The sequence below is a fragment of the Andrographis paniculata genome, unplaced genomic scaffold (genome assembly GCF_009805555.1).
Source record: "Andrographis paniculata isolate CXL003 unplaced genomic scaffold, ASM980555v1 Contig98END, whole genome shotgun sequence".
Taxonomy (NCBI): Eukaryota; Viridiplantae; Streptophyta; class Magnoliopsida; order Lamiales; family Acanthaceae; genus Andrographis; species Andrographis paniculata.
This window is the reverse complement of record NW_026137637.1, coordinates 1,759,664-1,777,427: the sequence shown is the minus strand read 5'-3', so window position 1 is coordinate 1,777,427 and position 17,764 is coordinate 1,759,664. Positions and strand designations below refer to the sequence as shown.

At 26.8% G+C, this 17,764-nt stretch overlaps 2 protein-coding genes across 3 annotated transcripts; one reads left to right on the top strand and one right to left on the bottom strand.

Annotated features, from left to right (window-relative positions):
• The first annotated feature begins 1,054 nt into the window (after positions 1–1,054).
• On the top strand, positions 1,055–3,459 carry LOC127243979 (biotin carboxyl carrier protein of acetyl-CoA carboxylase 1, chloroplastic-like). 2 transcript variants are annotated; one of them, XM_051264247.1, is made up of 7 exons: positions 1,055–1,335; positions 1,840–1,893; positions 1,969–2,108; positions 2,188–2,515; positions 2,750–2,821; positions 2,957–3,022; positions 3,104–3,459. In XM_051264247.1, exons 1-7 carry the CDS (start codon positions 1,174–1,176, stop codon positions 3,125–3,127), a joined length of 846 nt encoding a protein of 281 aa, XP_051120204.1. In that variant the 5' UTR covers positions 1,055–1,173; the 3' UTR covers positions 3,128–3,459. The 2 variants fall into 2 exon arrangements, with proteins under 2 accessions (XP_051120204.1, XP_051120203.1); XM_051264246.1 differs by having other exon boundaries at positions 1,825–1,893.
• Positions 3,460–8,352: 4,893 nt separating this feature from the next.
• Positions 8,353–9,657, bottom strand: LOC127243763 (putative F-box/LRR-repeat protein At4g00320). Its single transcript, XM_051263927.1, has one exon. It carries the CDS (start codon positions 9,655–9,657, stop codon positions 8,353–8,355), a length of 1,305 nt encoding a protein of 434 aa, XP_051119884.1.
• Positions 9,658–17,764: the final 8,107 nt, after the last annotated feature.

Genomic DNA, 17,764 nt, shown 5'->3' with positions numbered 1-17,764 from the left:
TTAAATAAATAAAAAAAATATAATAAAAATTTCGGTATTTATTGTAAAAAATATTGAATAAAAAATAATATTTTTGTTCCACCTAATTTGTTTATTTTTTCTTTTTATTTCGGTGTCCACATAATTTGTCCTATATTTTTTAAATATAATTATATAATTTAATCATATTTTAAAATCATAATTTATAATTTTTTATTTTAATTAAATTATTTAATTATTATAGTTTTAATCTTTAATTATTTTTATTATTTTATAATTATTTTTATTAATGCATTTTTTAATTCGTCTCACCTAAACCGGACATATTAGTCCAAATTAAGGGAATAATTAGATATTTATTCAAAATTAATATGTTTCTTTACTCTAATTTTTTTAAATTATACTATTTGATTCTGCATTTTCGAAAAAAATATATATTTTTCCCTCGTAAAATATCAAATCAAATATTATTTTAATATCAAATTTAAAACCAAAATTTTTCAAATTCAACAAAAAGAAACATACAGCACCCTAGACATTGATTCAAAATTAATACTCCCTTTGTCCGAATATAATAGTCTTGTTTATCCTTTTTGTCCGTCCCAAAACAATAGTCTTATTTCTATAAATAACTATATCACTCTAAAACTTTCCCTAATTTTTTATTTTTATTACACAATTACTATTAATTTTTAGACTAATACACTCACAAGAGTAAAATAATTTTTTATTTATATTTTTTACCAACTATCAATATAATATTAATATAATATCAATATTCTTTAAATTCACTATGAGTAAATTTAAGATTAAAAAGCAAAAAGTGAAATAAATTCGAGAAAGTACTATCTCAAGTCTGACCGGCCCGTGCAGGTGCAGCGCACGTGTCGGCAACACCAGCATGAAGTGGCTACAGTCTCGACAAGAAGCTGAGCCGGAACACCAGTTCGGTGCGTACTGACAGTACAGCACAAGGTACTACAACTCGAAGCTGGCCCCACTTAACACTGACTTTCTGGCTGGGGATCTCATGATCACATCCCCTCCCCTAAACGGCGCCGTTTTCACCTCTCTGAGTCCGTTATATCCACTTTGGTTTCATCGAATCAAATCAATCGCGGACGCCCAGCTGCTGCTGTTGCATCTTCTCCACTCTTCTGGCCTCTCCTCCGGCGGATCCCGCAATCTCCCCCAATGGCGTCGTCCTTCGGATCGGCGGCCGCCTCCGTCACGGAGAATGCTCACAAATCGTCCAATTATCTGCCGCTTTGCCACCGCCATTTCTTACTTCGCTCCAGTTCCAACAAGGTTTCGTTCCGCCTTGCTAGTAGGCCTAAACTCCGCTTCTCATCCAAGGTACAGATCAAATGTTTGTGATTTTTTGGTTTTTGTCCAATTGCGCGTCCGTTTTGGAGATTGGTTTGCTTAAATTTATTTTTCTCGAAATTGATGTGAGATCGACCTCTGTTTGAATGTGTTCGTGCTCATATGTAGCTGTGATAGATGTAGGAGTGTGCTTGTTCCTGCGCAGATGCTATTTTTCTGTTCCAATCATGTGATTTTGATTCCCGAGCTTGTTGGAGGTCAGCAGTACTGAACAGATTTCGTGTTTTTGGCGAAGGAAAAGAACTAAGCAAAACGTTGCAAGTGTTTCTTCAGTTCTTAATTATTTTTCGGGGAGAGATGGAGATAAATGTATATGTGGTCCGATTGCCGATTGCTTCTGTGCAATTTAGATTTCAGTAATTTGTAAACTTATTAAAATGCAGAAGTTTACAAAGTTTTTTGCTTTGATCAGTTTTCTAGATTGGCATCTTTCCATTGTTACTGTTTTTTCTGATGCAGATTTACCTCTCTCAGGGCTTTCAATCTGGTTGGAACAGTTCGGCAGTGGTAAAAGCTCAATTGAATCAGGTAGAAAACTTTCCCATGTCTCCTTTCGGATATGTGTTTGGGGAAATGCTTATACAGCAGTGTCTTGTTTTTAAGGTTGCTGCAAATGAATCATCAAAGGCTGCAGCTTCAGCTCCTACCGAATCGGAAGCATCAAAGGCCCAAGTAAAGGATGTGAAGTTGGCATCAGAAGAATCAATATCTGAATTTATTACACAAGTTTCGAGTCTTGTCAAGTATGCTTTCTCGATTATATGATCCTTTTACGTGCATCTTCAATTTGAAATGAACTTACCTCTGCTGTACTTTTCTCAGGTTGGTTGATTCCAAAGATATTGTGGAGCTGCAGTTGAAACAACTTGACTGTGAAATCTTAATACGAAAAAAAGAGGCCTTAACTCCATCTCCACCTCCTCCCGCTGCATATGCCCAATCTCTACCTCAGCCTGCAGCACTGCCTCCAGTTTCACAACCATTTTCGGCGCCAACTGCTGCACCTTCTCCATCACCTACTCCGGCTCCTTCTGCAGCTCCTTCTCCACCCAAAGCTCCACAATCTAGCTCATCTCATCCCTCTCTTAAATGTCCGATGGCGGGAACATTCTACAGAAGTCCAGGACCTGGAGAACCACCTTTTGTTAAGGTAATGGACATATTTGGAAATTAAGATTTTGGGCTAGCTGGCACAATAATATGATAATTTGTTTGCTCCAAAAAGTTTCATTAAATCTTAGTTACGACTATGCCTTATTGGAAGAACAAATAATATACTAGAGACTTGATAAAACAATAAATGAAGATGCTCGTTCATTCTGCATCCAATTTGATATACTGCCTTCTCACTACCTTGTGTGCATGTATACGGCACTTTTTGCAGGTTGGAGATAAAGTAAAGAAGGGTCAGGTTCTATGCATTATTGAGGCGATGAAATTGATGAATGAGATTGAAGTAAGCAATTTCATGCAATTATTCTTAATTACTTGTTTTTGTATCAGAACTTGAGCTCCTTAGTTAAGAATAATTAATTGACGACTCTTTGCCTCCTGAGATGTACATAAAACTGACACCTATATATCTCTGCAGGCTGATCAGTCTGGAACAATTGTCGAGATCCTTGTAGATGATGGCAAATCTGTCAGTGTCGACATGGTGAGTTTCTGGACAGATCTCTGCCAAACCTATTCACCTACCTCATTAGAATGTCATTTTAACTATATTGTTGTGGTGCAGCCTCTCTTTGTGATCGAACCATAGATGATCAGATGAAGCCAAAAAGGTGCTCAGGAGTAGAATGCTTTTCACCTTAGAGATGTCGTGAGTTGCAAATTTTTATTACTTTCCCTTGATATGGTTTTCCGTGGATGAGATCTACTTAGAACTCGAAACAGAATCGGCTTCTGTTGGTATATTTTCCTGATCAAATCCCGAGTATGCTGGAGTTGTTTTTTATTTATGGCTACGGATGCTAGTTAGTGTGCTTAATTTCTTAACTGTGCTTTATACATCATGTGGCATTTATAGTTTATAGATAATTCCCTGTGTAATTGGAAGTTTTGTTGGTATTGTTTTAAAATGTTTTGGACCAACCTGAACGTTTGTCCTACTTTTTTAGTTGGAATCATTTAGTAGGGCTGACTGGACAGTAGAAACTGCAAGAATACTTCAAAAATATGATATCCTAAAAGCACATTTGTTAGTGGAATATGACTAACTTGAGTTATCATTATTATTTGTCTTCATTCGATCTAATTGAGATATATTGTGTAATATGATACATGCTTTAATTATCTTACTAATTAAATTGATATCCCAAATATAACGATGCATGTATGAATGGAATATAGCTACCAAAAATGGAGTGCACATTAGAATGGAGGTATGGATGAATATGATTGAGGTAGGGGCATAAATGTATTGAGAATAGAGCAAATTTACATAGCTTGTTGGCTGTAATTTTAGGACCACTTGGTTGCTCTGTTGGAAGGCTAAGTTCTAAGGGCGGTGAAGACGGCTAAGGTCACCACTTCCGGCAGATAAGTTTTGTTTGTTTGTTGTGTGTGTGTTTATTGTTTTTACATTTTGTCCTAATTAGGAGAATTGTTACTTTGTTAGCAATTTTAGGTGTAAGCCTAAACTTTTAGGAGTCAACTATATGTGCTATGTTGTTAGCCATAACATTCGGCTCCAAGCCAACCCTGACTCGAGAGTGGGGAACCCTATTTTACATACACTATATATATATATATATATATGTTAGATGAGACTACGGGCTGAGCTGCGATAGGCTATTTTTGGGTTGAAGATCTTTATCCCTTCGGTTTAGTATGGGAAGCAAAGGAAGCTATGAAGTAATTTGGCCTTTTTTAGATAGAAGTTTTGAAAGTTTGAAAAAAAAAAAAATTGAAAATAGTAAAAATTTAGTATTTGACGATGACTATAATAAAAAGTTGAAAATTACCCAGCCGAAAAAGGCCCCTATGCTACCTTTATTAAAAAAGGTATTAGGTTGTTATTCGTTCTTTATTTGAAACTAACATGTGTCCGTTGGGTAGTTTTGTCGAAAAACTGTTTTGTTGGCAACTCAATCGATGGGCCTCGAGGCTGTGCATTGTTGGATGACAAACAGTTTGTTTACTTCGTGTTTGGTTTTGGTTTGAACAATAGTTTTGCCGGAATACTACGTGAGATAAAATAATATACTTTTATACGGATTGTGAAAAGTATGGTAAAAAGAAAAAAATTGAAATTAAACCCTTAAGTAAACATGATACAACTACAAGTTGATGACCATCCGTGCAATTTGTAATACCATATATGGTTTATTGATTGATTATATTATATACTTCCTCGGACCCGAAAGAGAGTTGTGTTTGGCATAAAATTTAAAGAATAGTCAGTAGAAAGTATGGATAAAGAGTTTTTTGTCCACATTTTTGTCGTAATAATAAAAAAAAAATTAGTTTTATGGTGATATAATTATTTATGAAAATAATACTATTGTTTTTGAGACAGTCAGAAATGGTAAAATGAGATTATTAATTGAGGCGGAGGGAGTATAATTTATTGATTATGTGTGTTTGTTTGGGGGATTGAATTAGATTTTCACTGTTCATCCTATTTTTTCCCCCCAAAAAATCAAATTAAACAAGTATAAATTTTACATTCAAAACATCACATCAACACCTATTTATATCATATCATACAATTATTCAAATTCAAAATTTTTACTATTCAAATCCCAACTCAAAATCCAAATCCACAGACAAACACAATGTTTTTATTGTTTTTCCTTAATATTTATTGGTTTAGTTGTTTTGATAATGATTGTTTTGTGGAGAGAAATGGATGTTTTGTTTATGAGAAATAGTGAAAATTGAATAGTAGTAGTAATTTTTTAAATAAAATAAAATAAAATAAATTCCAAAGGATCAATCCCAATGGATTGTGCATAATATAAAAGTGCTGAATTTTGAATACAATTATCTGTGGTTATGTTTTAATGATGATGAGATATTCTAAAGATTTTATAAAAAAATTTATTAAACAAAATATTATTATTATTTTTAAAATAATTTATAAAACTATTTCATATGAAAAGGGAGAAATTTGATATTTAAAAAAATAAAAAATATCAATCTTATACTACTTAGAAATAATGGCAAAACATGGATAGTGTTCAGGTAAGTTTTAGATCTTGTCATGTGAATATGCATCTATAGAGCTGTAAACGAACCAAATTTGTCATATTTGAGCTCGGCTCGTTAAGGACTCGAGCTCAGTTCGTATTCGTTCGTTAGAATATACGAGTTGAAATTTTTGTTTGAGCTCGGCTCATTTAACAATTTTTTTGTTCGTGTTCGGCTCGACTCGACTCATTAAGAGAAATTTTATTTTATTTATTTAATATTTTTTTAAAAAAATTAAATTTAGTTAATAATAATTATAATTTTTATTAATAAATTTGAATAAAAAAATAGAATGAAATATAATATTTATAAAGATATATATACTTGTTTAATATAAAATTATTAATTTAATTTTTTTAATAAATACTATCGAACATTCGCGAACAAGCTCGAGCTCGTTCGTGAACATAACGAGCCAAAATTTATGTTCATATTTAGCTCGTTTAGCTTAACGAACAAGCTTTTAGCAAATTCAAACGAACTGAGCTCGTATTTGTTCACTTATTTTACAGCTCTATGCATCTAAAAGCTATTCAAAGTGATTATTAGGAAGAATCTTATTCAGGTTTAGGACATGATTCAGTCGGTGCGTGTAATGTATGCATGTATTATTATTATTATTATTATTATTATTATTATTATTATTATTGTTATTGAATAAAAAATTGATTTGTTATATACGATATTTTATGCTAAAATTTTAGTATTTCTATAGAGAATTAGAGATCTGTGTAGTAAAATTATTAAAAATAATAATCATAAAAATAAAAGAAAACATAATCTTTAATCTTTAATCAATAAATTTGAGAAAATTTGCCCATTTTTTTATTTAAATACTTTCTAATTTAATACTCTCTCACTTTCATAAATACTACAATTCTATTTGTGCTCATTCCTAATATTATATTGATATTTTGTAAAAAATTATGATTTTTTTTTTTTTTTGGCTTGTGAATATATTGTAAAAAATAATACAATAATAATAAAAATTTATGATGATAAACGGAAGGAGTAATTCAATAAGAAAAAATAAACTATTTTTATAATAGTAAAAAAATAATTTGAAATGCAAAACAAATAAATTATTTAGGGTAACATTCCCTTGTGTTTTTAGTAAAAATGCACAAAACTCCCTTTGTTTTATTTATTGCGTGAAACCCCATTGTGTTAATGTAAAGTTTGCACGAAACACCCTTCTTGTCCAAAACTGATATTTAGTTCTAAATAAATACCTAAATTACGCAAGTTTTATACAAATAAAAAGCGCAAAATATCTTAAATAATTTTTTTGCATTAAATAAATAATTTATTAATCCTTCATTTTATAGTTTTTGGAGACAAATTATTGTCTGATTTTTATAAAAAATATAAAAATAAATTATTGATCAATTATTTATTTATTTATTTTATTCAAAAAAAATTATTTAAAATATTTTACGTTTTTTATTTTTATAAAACTTACGTAATTTAGGTCTTTATTTCGAACCAAACATCAGTTTTGGACAATAAGGATGTTTCATGCAAATATTTCATTAACACAAGGGGGGATTTACGTAATAAATACAGAATATTTTGTACATTTTTAGTAAAACATAAGGATATATTATATAATTTACTCAATTATTTATTATGGAGAAAGAGTTAAGCCTGATAGAAGCAGCCCATGTCAAAAAATGAGGCCCAAAACATTATGTCCGCGGCCTAAGAGGAATACCCTAACTCCAAAATTAGTAACAGGCCCAGTCAATGTTACAACTTATTATTATTATTTATTTTATTTATTTTTTTGGTCAATTTGTGAGTTGAAGAAGTGGGAAAGTGGAGTAAAACAAAATACAATAGTTCATCCTAAAATAATAATCTTATTTTTATAAATAATCATATCACCGTAAAATTATCTTTATTTTTTTTTTATTACACAATTGTTACTCACAAAGGCAAAAAAAAAATCTTTTATCTGTATTTTTTACCCACTACCAATATAATATCAATATTTTTTAAATCTCGTCCAACCCAATTAAAACGCACAATATACAAATATACTTCCCACCGTATTTATGCTTTTTTTTTTTTAAATATATTAATACTCCCATCATATTTATGTATTTATTTTTTGCACATAAATTTTTTAATATTAGTATTATATTGATTTGTAGTAAAATATTAAAATGCTTGTGTTATAAAAGTTATTGCATTTGTGTAATACATCGTAAGTTGTAACAATATTTATTATGCTATGTGGGTAATACAATTACTAAAAATAGTAACCTTGGGGACGGCCAAAAATAGAAAATTGTATCCTTCTTATGGGACGGAGGGAGTATTATATTGAGATGTAGTATAAATAAAAGTAAAAAAAATTAAATTAACCTTATTAATATTGTATAATATAAAGGTAATAATATTTGTGTAACATATTGTAAATTAGAAAGGTATACACAGTACAACTACTAAAAATGAAATAGATACTTTGTTATTGTTATAAGACGGATCAAAATAGAAAAATTGATAGATTGTTGAAGGACGGAAGGGAGTATAAAATAAACACAAATCCTAAGTAAACACAAGAACATAACATAAATTTTCAGCATAGAATGCCAATAACAACAATAATAATCTTGTCCCACAAGAACTTTCAGAATTAGCAAATCCTATAGAGGTTTTTGCAACAATTTCTCAACAAATCATCATATCATCAAAATTTCCAGCTACAAAAAGCATCTTTTCAAGGCTAAGATCAAACCAATTTCATAAGCTATAGAGAGGTTCGAAAATTCGACGTACCTATTGTCATCAATACTCCCACTCTAACCGGAACCGAATCTTTCGCTTACCCTTTCGACCTTCGCCATGTTCCAACAAAGTCCTCCAAGCCAAAGGCTGCCATTCATCCAAACCATCGTCGAAAATCTCGACTTCCGTTTCCCTAATCAAACTCCTCTCAGAATACCCATAAGAAACACTTCCTTTATCTTGCAACAATCTCTTGAACAGAAACTTAACCCATTTGTTGTTTGCTTTCTCCTCCCCACACGGATCGGGAAACCAATATTGCGTCACAAACCTCGGGTGACAGCTCACGAACAATGTTTCAAGAAGAAAGTCGTACCCGAAGAACGGGGACGGCACAGACAATGTCAGATTATCCAACTTAGGCTTAGTCCAACCCGAACAAGATGCTCTACGATCAACGCCGTTGTGACCAAAAAACACAATGCTGAGAGACACTTTGCACATTGATGCACTCAGTTTTCTTGAAAGATCAGTGAGCTTATGGAACCACGATTCGTTGAGCTTATGGTGTAGATACTTCAACGATATATCGCACTCCCATTCCTTCGAAACCGCAGTCAAAAGCAGCAATGGAGAGCACGACCCTGCGAAGACGAACCTACGGATATTCGGGATAGTAAAATTGACCTTGATGATCCTATTATCCTCAATTGTTAACCACTTTAGGTTAGTGCTTGAAATCTCTAACTGTTTGTAGCCATGGCAGCACAAAAGTGTCAAATCCTCTAAGCATGGAAATGCATCTTTGAATAAATCACCATCCATGGATATATACTCCAATCGAATCGATTTCAGTATCGAAAACTCGACTCTTCCACCTACAGGTCGATTGATTTTACAGCCTAACACAGACAAACTTTGAAGTTTTTCGGTTGCGAGCAACTCGGAAGGTAAAACGTAGCACGAACTCATGAATTCGAACTTGCAATCAGCTCCATTAACGCATAATCGAAGAATTTTCTTAATCAATTCAGTAGATACTATTGATTCATCCGATGTGCAGTGAAGGTAACGAGAGAAGAGGCGTATGTTGAAGCCGTTAATATTCAGGTCAGATTCTTCGTACCTTTTCATTGTCTTTTTCACGAATTCCACGAAGCGTAAGGATCGATACTCGTCGAAACATCGTTGATTGAAATAGAGGTTGGGGCGAGTTAACCAGGCGACGTACCATGACTTGGAGATGACGCTGGTGCGGGCGGCTTGCCTTCCGCCGAGGAACGATTGAATGTGTTGAATCGCCGGCACCGGCAGCTGATTTCCCCGCTCACCGTCGTCGATTTCTCGGCGGCGCTTCTCCTCCATCGGAAACCCTAACAGAGAGAAATGGGCAAAAATGGCAGAGAGTTTGCGGGAGAAGGTGGGAAATCGGAGCAGTTGTTTGCAGCATCTTTAAACGCCCCTTCGATTTAGCGGTATTGTCTAAATGGTCCTTGGGTTTTCATCATTATTTCTAAAACCCATGGACGTGTTTACTGTTGTTTTTATTTTATTTTATTTTTTAAATAATAATATAATACAATAAAATTTAGATTTTAAAGAGTATAGATGTATTCAAGATTCTACTTATGGCGAGTTTGGAAATTAACTGTTAGTGGTTAGTTGATTCAATTAGCTGATAGTTGTTAGTTAATTTTGTATTAAAATGTTTGGTAAAATAACTGTTTGATATTAATTGTTTATACGTAAAATGACAATTGAGGACATTTTTATTTTTTTTGTTTCTAATATATTCAATTATGTTCTTTTGAATTTAGAATGTTTAAAAAATTTTTTGTTATTAGTTATTGAAAATTGTAAAAGTGTTATAAAAGTATTTATTTTTATTACAGTTAGATTTAAAAAAATAATATATTATTATTAAAATATATAAATAGTTTTTTTTATTGAAAATGATGTAAAATATAAAATAATAAATTTTTCGTGTATATATTTATTATGTTAGTTATCAATTAATTCATTGTATTTATAACTTTCAATAAATTTAATTAATATAATTTATTTTTAGTATAAAATTTATATAAAGTAATTTTAATAAAAATAAATTATTAATGTTTATATTTTCTATTTTATGTTGATTTTAATAAATTTATATATTTTACAATTAAAATAATTTTTATATAAAAATTAATTATTTTAAATTTATAAAAGTAAAACTATAATATAATAAAATATTCTAATATAATTAATAATCAAAATATATTTATTTGTGTAAAATGCATAATAAATTTTTAAGGGCGTATAAGGAATAAAAAAATTTACAGAAAAAGCTATTTCAAAAAAGTTGGGTAAGTTAGCTTTTCAGAAATTAGCTTTTTTTGTCCAAAAAGCTATTCCAAAAAGCTAATTTACCAAACACCTAAATTAGTTTTTTGACTGGTCGAACAGCTAAAAGTTGTACAATAAGCTAAAAGCTCTTCAAAAAGCTATTTGCGAAACAAATCTTAATATATTTGGACAATATATACTCGGATTTTATTTGCCATGTACCCGTCAAATATGTTGAAATAAAAAAATTTCAATACAAGTTTAACTCAACGGAATTATGTAAAAAAGTATCTACTTATTTAAAAAAATAAATTAAAAATATATATACAACAAATATAAATCTTTATCCGCTTTGACGCCTCTGCTATCGCCGCCACCACCATCCCCACTAAAAATAAAAATGAAAATAAAAAATAGAAATAGAAAAAATAATAAAATTTATTATTTTAATTAATCGAGTTTGTGTCCAAGTTAGGTAGAGTTTGCTATTAAACTATGGACATGTCCCTATCCTAAAAAATTTATTAAAGACTCTGATTCATACGTGATCCAATATACAAACAATTGGACCCGACCCCAAATAAATGGGTAGGGTCCGGGTCGGATCTCGGGCTGCTCTTGCCCATTGCCATTCTTATTTATTTGTAAGTTTTGTTTTGAATTTTGATTTTAAATATTAAAATTTTAAATTAAAATAATACTCCCCCCGTCCCACATACAGTGTCTGCTACACTGTAGACACGGTATTTTAGGAGGGGTGTAATTAGTAGATAATTAAAAATGTATTAGTGAATATAATTATCGTATAATATAAATAATTATAAATTAAGATTAAGATAACTAATTAGTTTAATTAAAATTAAAAAAAATTAAAAAGTTTAAAATGAGATTAAAGTGCGTAATCATTTTCCAAAAAAGGAAACTGACATGTATGTAGAACGGATAGAAACGGCAACGTGGATATGGTATGTGGGACGGAAGAAGTAGTTATTTGTGTGATATTTTTAATATAAAAATAAAATTTAATGTAATATAATAAATAAAAAATATATGTTTAATTTGATATTTTTGAAGAAAAAAAATTAAAAATATTAAAACCACCTCCAAAACATTTATTTAAAAAATACTTTATGTGTCATCTAAATGTATATCTGTTTTTTTATAAAAAAATATTCTTATTTCATTTCGATGGTAATAGTATTTAAAATGAAATCAAATGGTCTTTTTTACGCGCATTTTTTTTCAATTATTATTATATAATTTTGATGTACTAGTATTTAAAAAAATATATATTTTTTTCATATAAAATATTTGTTCACTCAATTTATTTTAAAATTGCACAATTTTTTAAAATGGTATAAACAATACAATACATATGTTAATATACTTTCTCCGTCTCATATTAATAATACGAGTATATTACTGTAGACACGAGAATTTAGGTGAAGTGTAATTAATAAGTAATTAAAAAGTGTATTAGTAAAAATAATTATAAATTAAAATTAAGATAACTAAATAATTTAATTAAAATTTAAAAAATTATAAAATTTAATTATTAAAATGTGATTAAAGTGTATAATTATATTAAAGTGTATAATTATTAAAAAATGACAAATTATGTAGGACAGACGAAAATAAAAAAATATGGACAAATTATATGGGACGAATGGAGTAATACATATACTCCATATATTTTTACCTACAAAAATAAAAAAAATTCAACACAAAATTCTATTTTTTATATTACCAATATAAAATTTTATATCTAATATAAAAAAATACATTCATAAAAAACATAAATTAAAAATACTCTATATTTAATATCCTCAAATTAATACAATGAGTAACATATTTATATATATTTGAAAAGTCATTAGTCATCTCATTTGATGACTTGAAAACATACCTGACACCTATAAAAAAAAATATTCGCTCTGTGTTATAACAAAGTATTTATTTTTTTTATTTTAGTCCGTCGCATAATAAAGTATCCATTTATTTTTTAGTAACTGTACTATCTAGCTAATATTACAAATACCCTTACAACTTACAATATATTACACAAATGTCATTACATTTATATCACACATACTAATAAAGTTATTTAGTCATTTCCACTTTATTCCTGCTATATTCCAATATAATACTAATAGTTCTAAAATTACGTTAAAAAAAATATGTATATATATATTTAATTATGAGACGAATGAAGTATAATGAATTATAGCATATAACATAAATAAAACATTATAGTTGGGAATGAAGTCAAAATCACATTTAAATGTTGAATGAGATACTAAAAATTATATTTAAAACGTTATCAAAATATCTATATTTTTAAAATAATATTATAAAAATACAATATAATTAATGAAATAAATATTATATAAAAATTATAAAATATATGTAAAATACATTTGAAAGATTACCTAAGGACATTATTGTTTATTAAAGTTATATATATATATATGTATATATATATATTCTATCCCCTAAAATTATATCATTTTTTTTCATCAATTAAAATATATAGTATTATAATTTATAGTAATTTTATTATTTTTATTTTAACATATAATAATTATGCTATTATTATTTTTTATTTATCATATTTTTTATCAGTATTTTAAAAATTTTTTTATAACATTCCTATCTGTTTTTTATGTAATTTATTTTAATATTAAAATATTATTACTTTAGGGTGTGTTTTTTCAATTTTTTTCACATGTTTTTTTTTTTTAAATATTAATACATTACAAATATTATTAGTATTATATTTTCTATATAATTTCTTATACCTCACATAAAATAATATTCATTCAAATTATCTTACAAAACAAATACACTCTAAATTATTCCAAATTTACATCATTTTACCAAAGGAAATAATTACTATTTATCAAAATTTTATTTCTAAAAAATAATAATATAATATTTTAAGCATATATTTTTTATTTATAAGGTTATCTTAAAAAATATATTTTATTTATCATAATATTATATCAAGTATTTATATATTTCATATATAACGCTTGTTTTTATTTTTTTTCTTTGATCATTTCTAAAATATAATTTAAATAATTTTTAAAATTATAACAAGACTTTGAAATTTGTGGATTTGGTTACCAAGTTGTAGTTGAAAGTTTGATATTAAAATTGTAATACCACATGAACAAAAATTAATATTGATCTAAATTAATTTTTTTTTTATTTCATTAAAAAATAATTATCAAAATTAATATTGGTCTAAATTAATTTCTTTTGTTTCATTAAAAAAATAATTATCAAAATTAATCTTGGTCTAAATTAATTTTTTTTATTTCATTAAAAAAATAATTATCAAAATTAATATTGGTCTAAATTAATTTTTTTTATTTCATTAAAAAAATAATTATCAAAATTTATCTTATACACCCATCATTGAAATTTCAATATAATTTTAAATATACACGTCCATATTCAAAATTAAACACCACTTTTATATTTATCATTTTCATAAGTAAATTATAATACTCCATCCGTCCCAATATAATAGTTTTGTTTATCATTTTTGTCCGTTCCAAAACAATAGTCTTATTTCTATAAATAATCATATCACCGTAAAATTACCCATACATTTTCATTTTTATTGCACAATTGTCACTACTTTTTACACTAATACACTCACAAGGGCAAAAAAATCTTTTATCCTTACTTTTTACCAACTACCAATATAATATCAATATTTCTTAAGTCTCGTATTCAAGCCAATTAAGACTATATTTATGGGACGAAAGGAGTATTAAACATTTCATAATTGATATATTATAAATATTTTATGAATACTTTTGTTTGATTTCGGCTTAAAATTGATTTGAAATAGAATGTTAATTTAAATTTTTATTTAAATATTATTTTGATGTGATATTTTTGTAAAAAGAATAATATATTTTTATTAAAAATTGTACAAAATAAATAGTAATATTAATTTTAATTTGAAATCCAAAAGAACAAACCTTTATATGTATTGTATTTTATTTAGATAATATATCGATTATTTTAATCATGTTACTTTAGAAAATAATATTTCTTTCATTCATTATCTATGTGTATTTAAATAATTTTTGTTGTGTAATACACACATAAGTGTATAAAATACCTTTATATTGTAAAATTGCGTTCAATAAATAATGTGTAAAAATAATATTTCGATATTTATAGTAAATGATAGATATTTTATAAATATATTTACTGAATAAAAAATATACTTTCTTTGTTTATTTTAAAAATTATATATTTATTTTTGGCATAAAAAAATAATATTCCCTCCGTCCTAAATACCGTGTTTGCTACACTGTAGATACGGATTTTATGAGGGGTGTAATTAATAGATAATTAAAAATGTATTAGTGAAAATAATTATCCTATAATATAAATAATTATAAATTAAGATTAAGATAACTAATTAGTTCAATTAAAATTAAAAAAAAAAATTTAAAATGAGATTAAAGTGTGTAATTATTTTTCAAAAAAGGAAAGTGACATGGTACGTGGGACGGACAGAAACGGCAACGTGAACATGGTATCTGGGACGGAGGGAGTAGTATTTTAATTGTGATGAATAATTGAAAATAATACAGAAGTAATTTTTTCTTTGTTACTATTTTATATATATATAAATAATGATGTGATAATAAAAAATGTATATTTTTTTTTTAAAAAAAGGTACGTAATTACTAAAAAAAATAATTACTTGTAATTAAATAATCCAAAATAAAAAATATATATTGTAAGTTAGACGTATTTATAAACATAAAACCAAATGAATAATTTTTCACATATTTATATTGCAGAAATATTTTTAAAATAATACTCTTTCTGTCTCAAACACCTTGCAATATTTTTTTTGATATGTCCCAAATACCTGTAATATTTCCAAAATAGGAAATAATTAATTATATTTAATCTCTATCCCACACTTTATCCCATCACATCACTCAAATAAAAAAAAAATAAAATATACATTTCTCTCTCCGTCACATCACCTAATTTCTAAATTATTCTACTTAATATTACTCACCTAAAAATCTGTGCCCAAAACAAATGTTATTTGGGACGGAGAGAGTATATTATTATAACTTATATATAAATAAAAAATTATAATTAAATATTGATGCTGTTTCTTTTGATTTGGATATAGTAAGATAATATTATTTATTATTATTATTATTTAGCTTATAAAACTAAATTTTTATTTTTAAAATATATTTCAAAAGATATTAAATTTTATTAAAATATCAAATTAATAATTTTTGTATTATATTATAATATTACTTTTAATTTAAAATTTTATTATTCTCCAAAATCAAATGTAAAAATCAAGAGAACAAATATAAACCAATTATTACATAATTACAAAAAATTCAATTACAGAAATAGAGCAAAAGTAATTAAAACAATTTTAATATCGAAAGAAAAGGAAATTATAATTAAAAATAGTACTCCATCCATTGTTTAAATTCATGTTCACTTTTCTTTTGGTTGTCATCCAAAAATATTTTCATTTTTATTTTAAGTAAAAAATTATTTCACTTTTGTACTATTTTTTACTATAAAAAGAAAATTTAATAATTATTATTTATTTTTATTAAAATTCGTGTCCGGTCAAATAAGCATACATTTACACTACGGAGATAGGTTATATGAAAAAGTAAGTTGGACATATAACGAAAAAATCATTTAAAAAAATAGGTAGATAAAATAAGGATTAATTGAGAGTGAAAATGTGATTAAATGATAGTAACAAATTCATTATTATATATTAAAAATAATAATAATAAATTGTAAATAAATAAATTATTACTGTAAAACTTTATCGGTAAAGAAGAGGAAAATATATATTATAACCGGTTGGACATTATTTCAATCCTATTTAATTAAGTAACCACTAAGTATATTTAAAAATAAAAAATAAAATAAAATAGATCAAAAAAAAATATTGAATCTGAAAATTCATATTGAAAAAAAAAAACTAAAATTTATTGTACTATTTAACTTAATAAAATCTCAAAAAATATACTTACTCCGTCCCTTAACAATTCATCCATTTTTCTATTTTAGTTCGTCTCGTAAAAATGATCCATTTTTCTTTTTAATAATTGTACCATTTACCTAACATTACAAATACCCTTCCAATTTACAATATATTACACAAATGCTATTACATTTATATCATACAATATTAATAGAAGTAATTTAGCCTTTTTACTTTTATTTCTATTTTATTTTAATATAATATTAATATTTTTAAAACTCCGTGAAAAAAAAAGAAATAAACATATAAAAAGATGTTTTAAAATTGGTTTGAATTTCCTCACCATATATATTAAAAGGAAAATGAATATGTATTTATGGAAGCTTTCAATTATCCCACTCATTGTTTGTATAATTATGGATTAGTACCAAATTAATTATAAAATAATAATTATGCAGGTCAAGATTTCAATGTCTTAAATTGGTAGGTAGTAATAATAACACCAAAATTTTAATTCCAAAAAAAGTAAATAAAAAAACTTAAAAAAAGAAATTAAATTATTAGTATTACAATAAATTCATATATATCCCAACTTTTAAAAATATTTAATTTCTACCCTAAAAATCCCAACTGTCTTCATTGGGATGGCCTTACCTTACGGACGTTACAACATATTGCAGTAATAATAATATTTATTACACTTTCCTCACACAAAATAAATAAATAAATAAAAATAGTGATTTTTTTTTAGTAAATAAGGAAATATGAATATTTTTAAGTGATACATAAAAAAATAATTAAAAAAAAAAGAAGAAAAATGAATATAAATTTGAATTAGAAATACAAAATATTAATAATAGACACACATATATGTATGTGCATATATATATATATATATGTATATGTGTGTATTGTGTATTCTAGAGTGAGAAAAATGAGTGATTGTGAAAAAGGTTGTGGTCATGTTTCACTTCCAAAAGAGGTTATAGAGAGGTTGGAGAATATGAGCAAATGGGAGTGGGATGAGATTATTTCTAATAATAATAATAATAATAATAATAATAATCATCGAGTTGTCGACAACGATGAAGTTGTGTGTCCGAATCCGGGAGTCGATGAGGAAGTGATGTG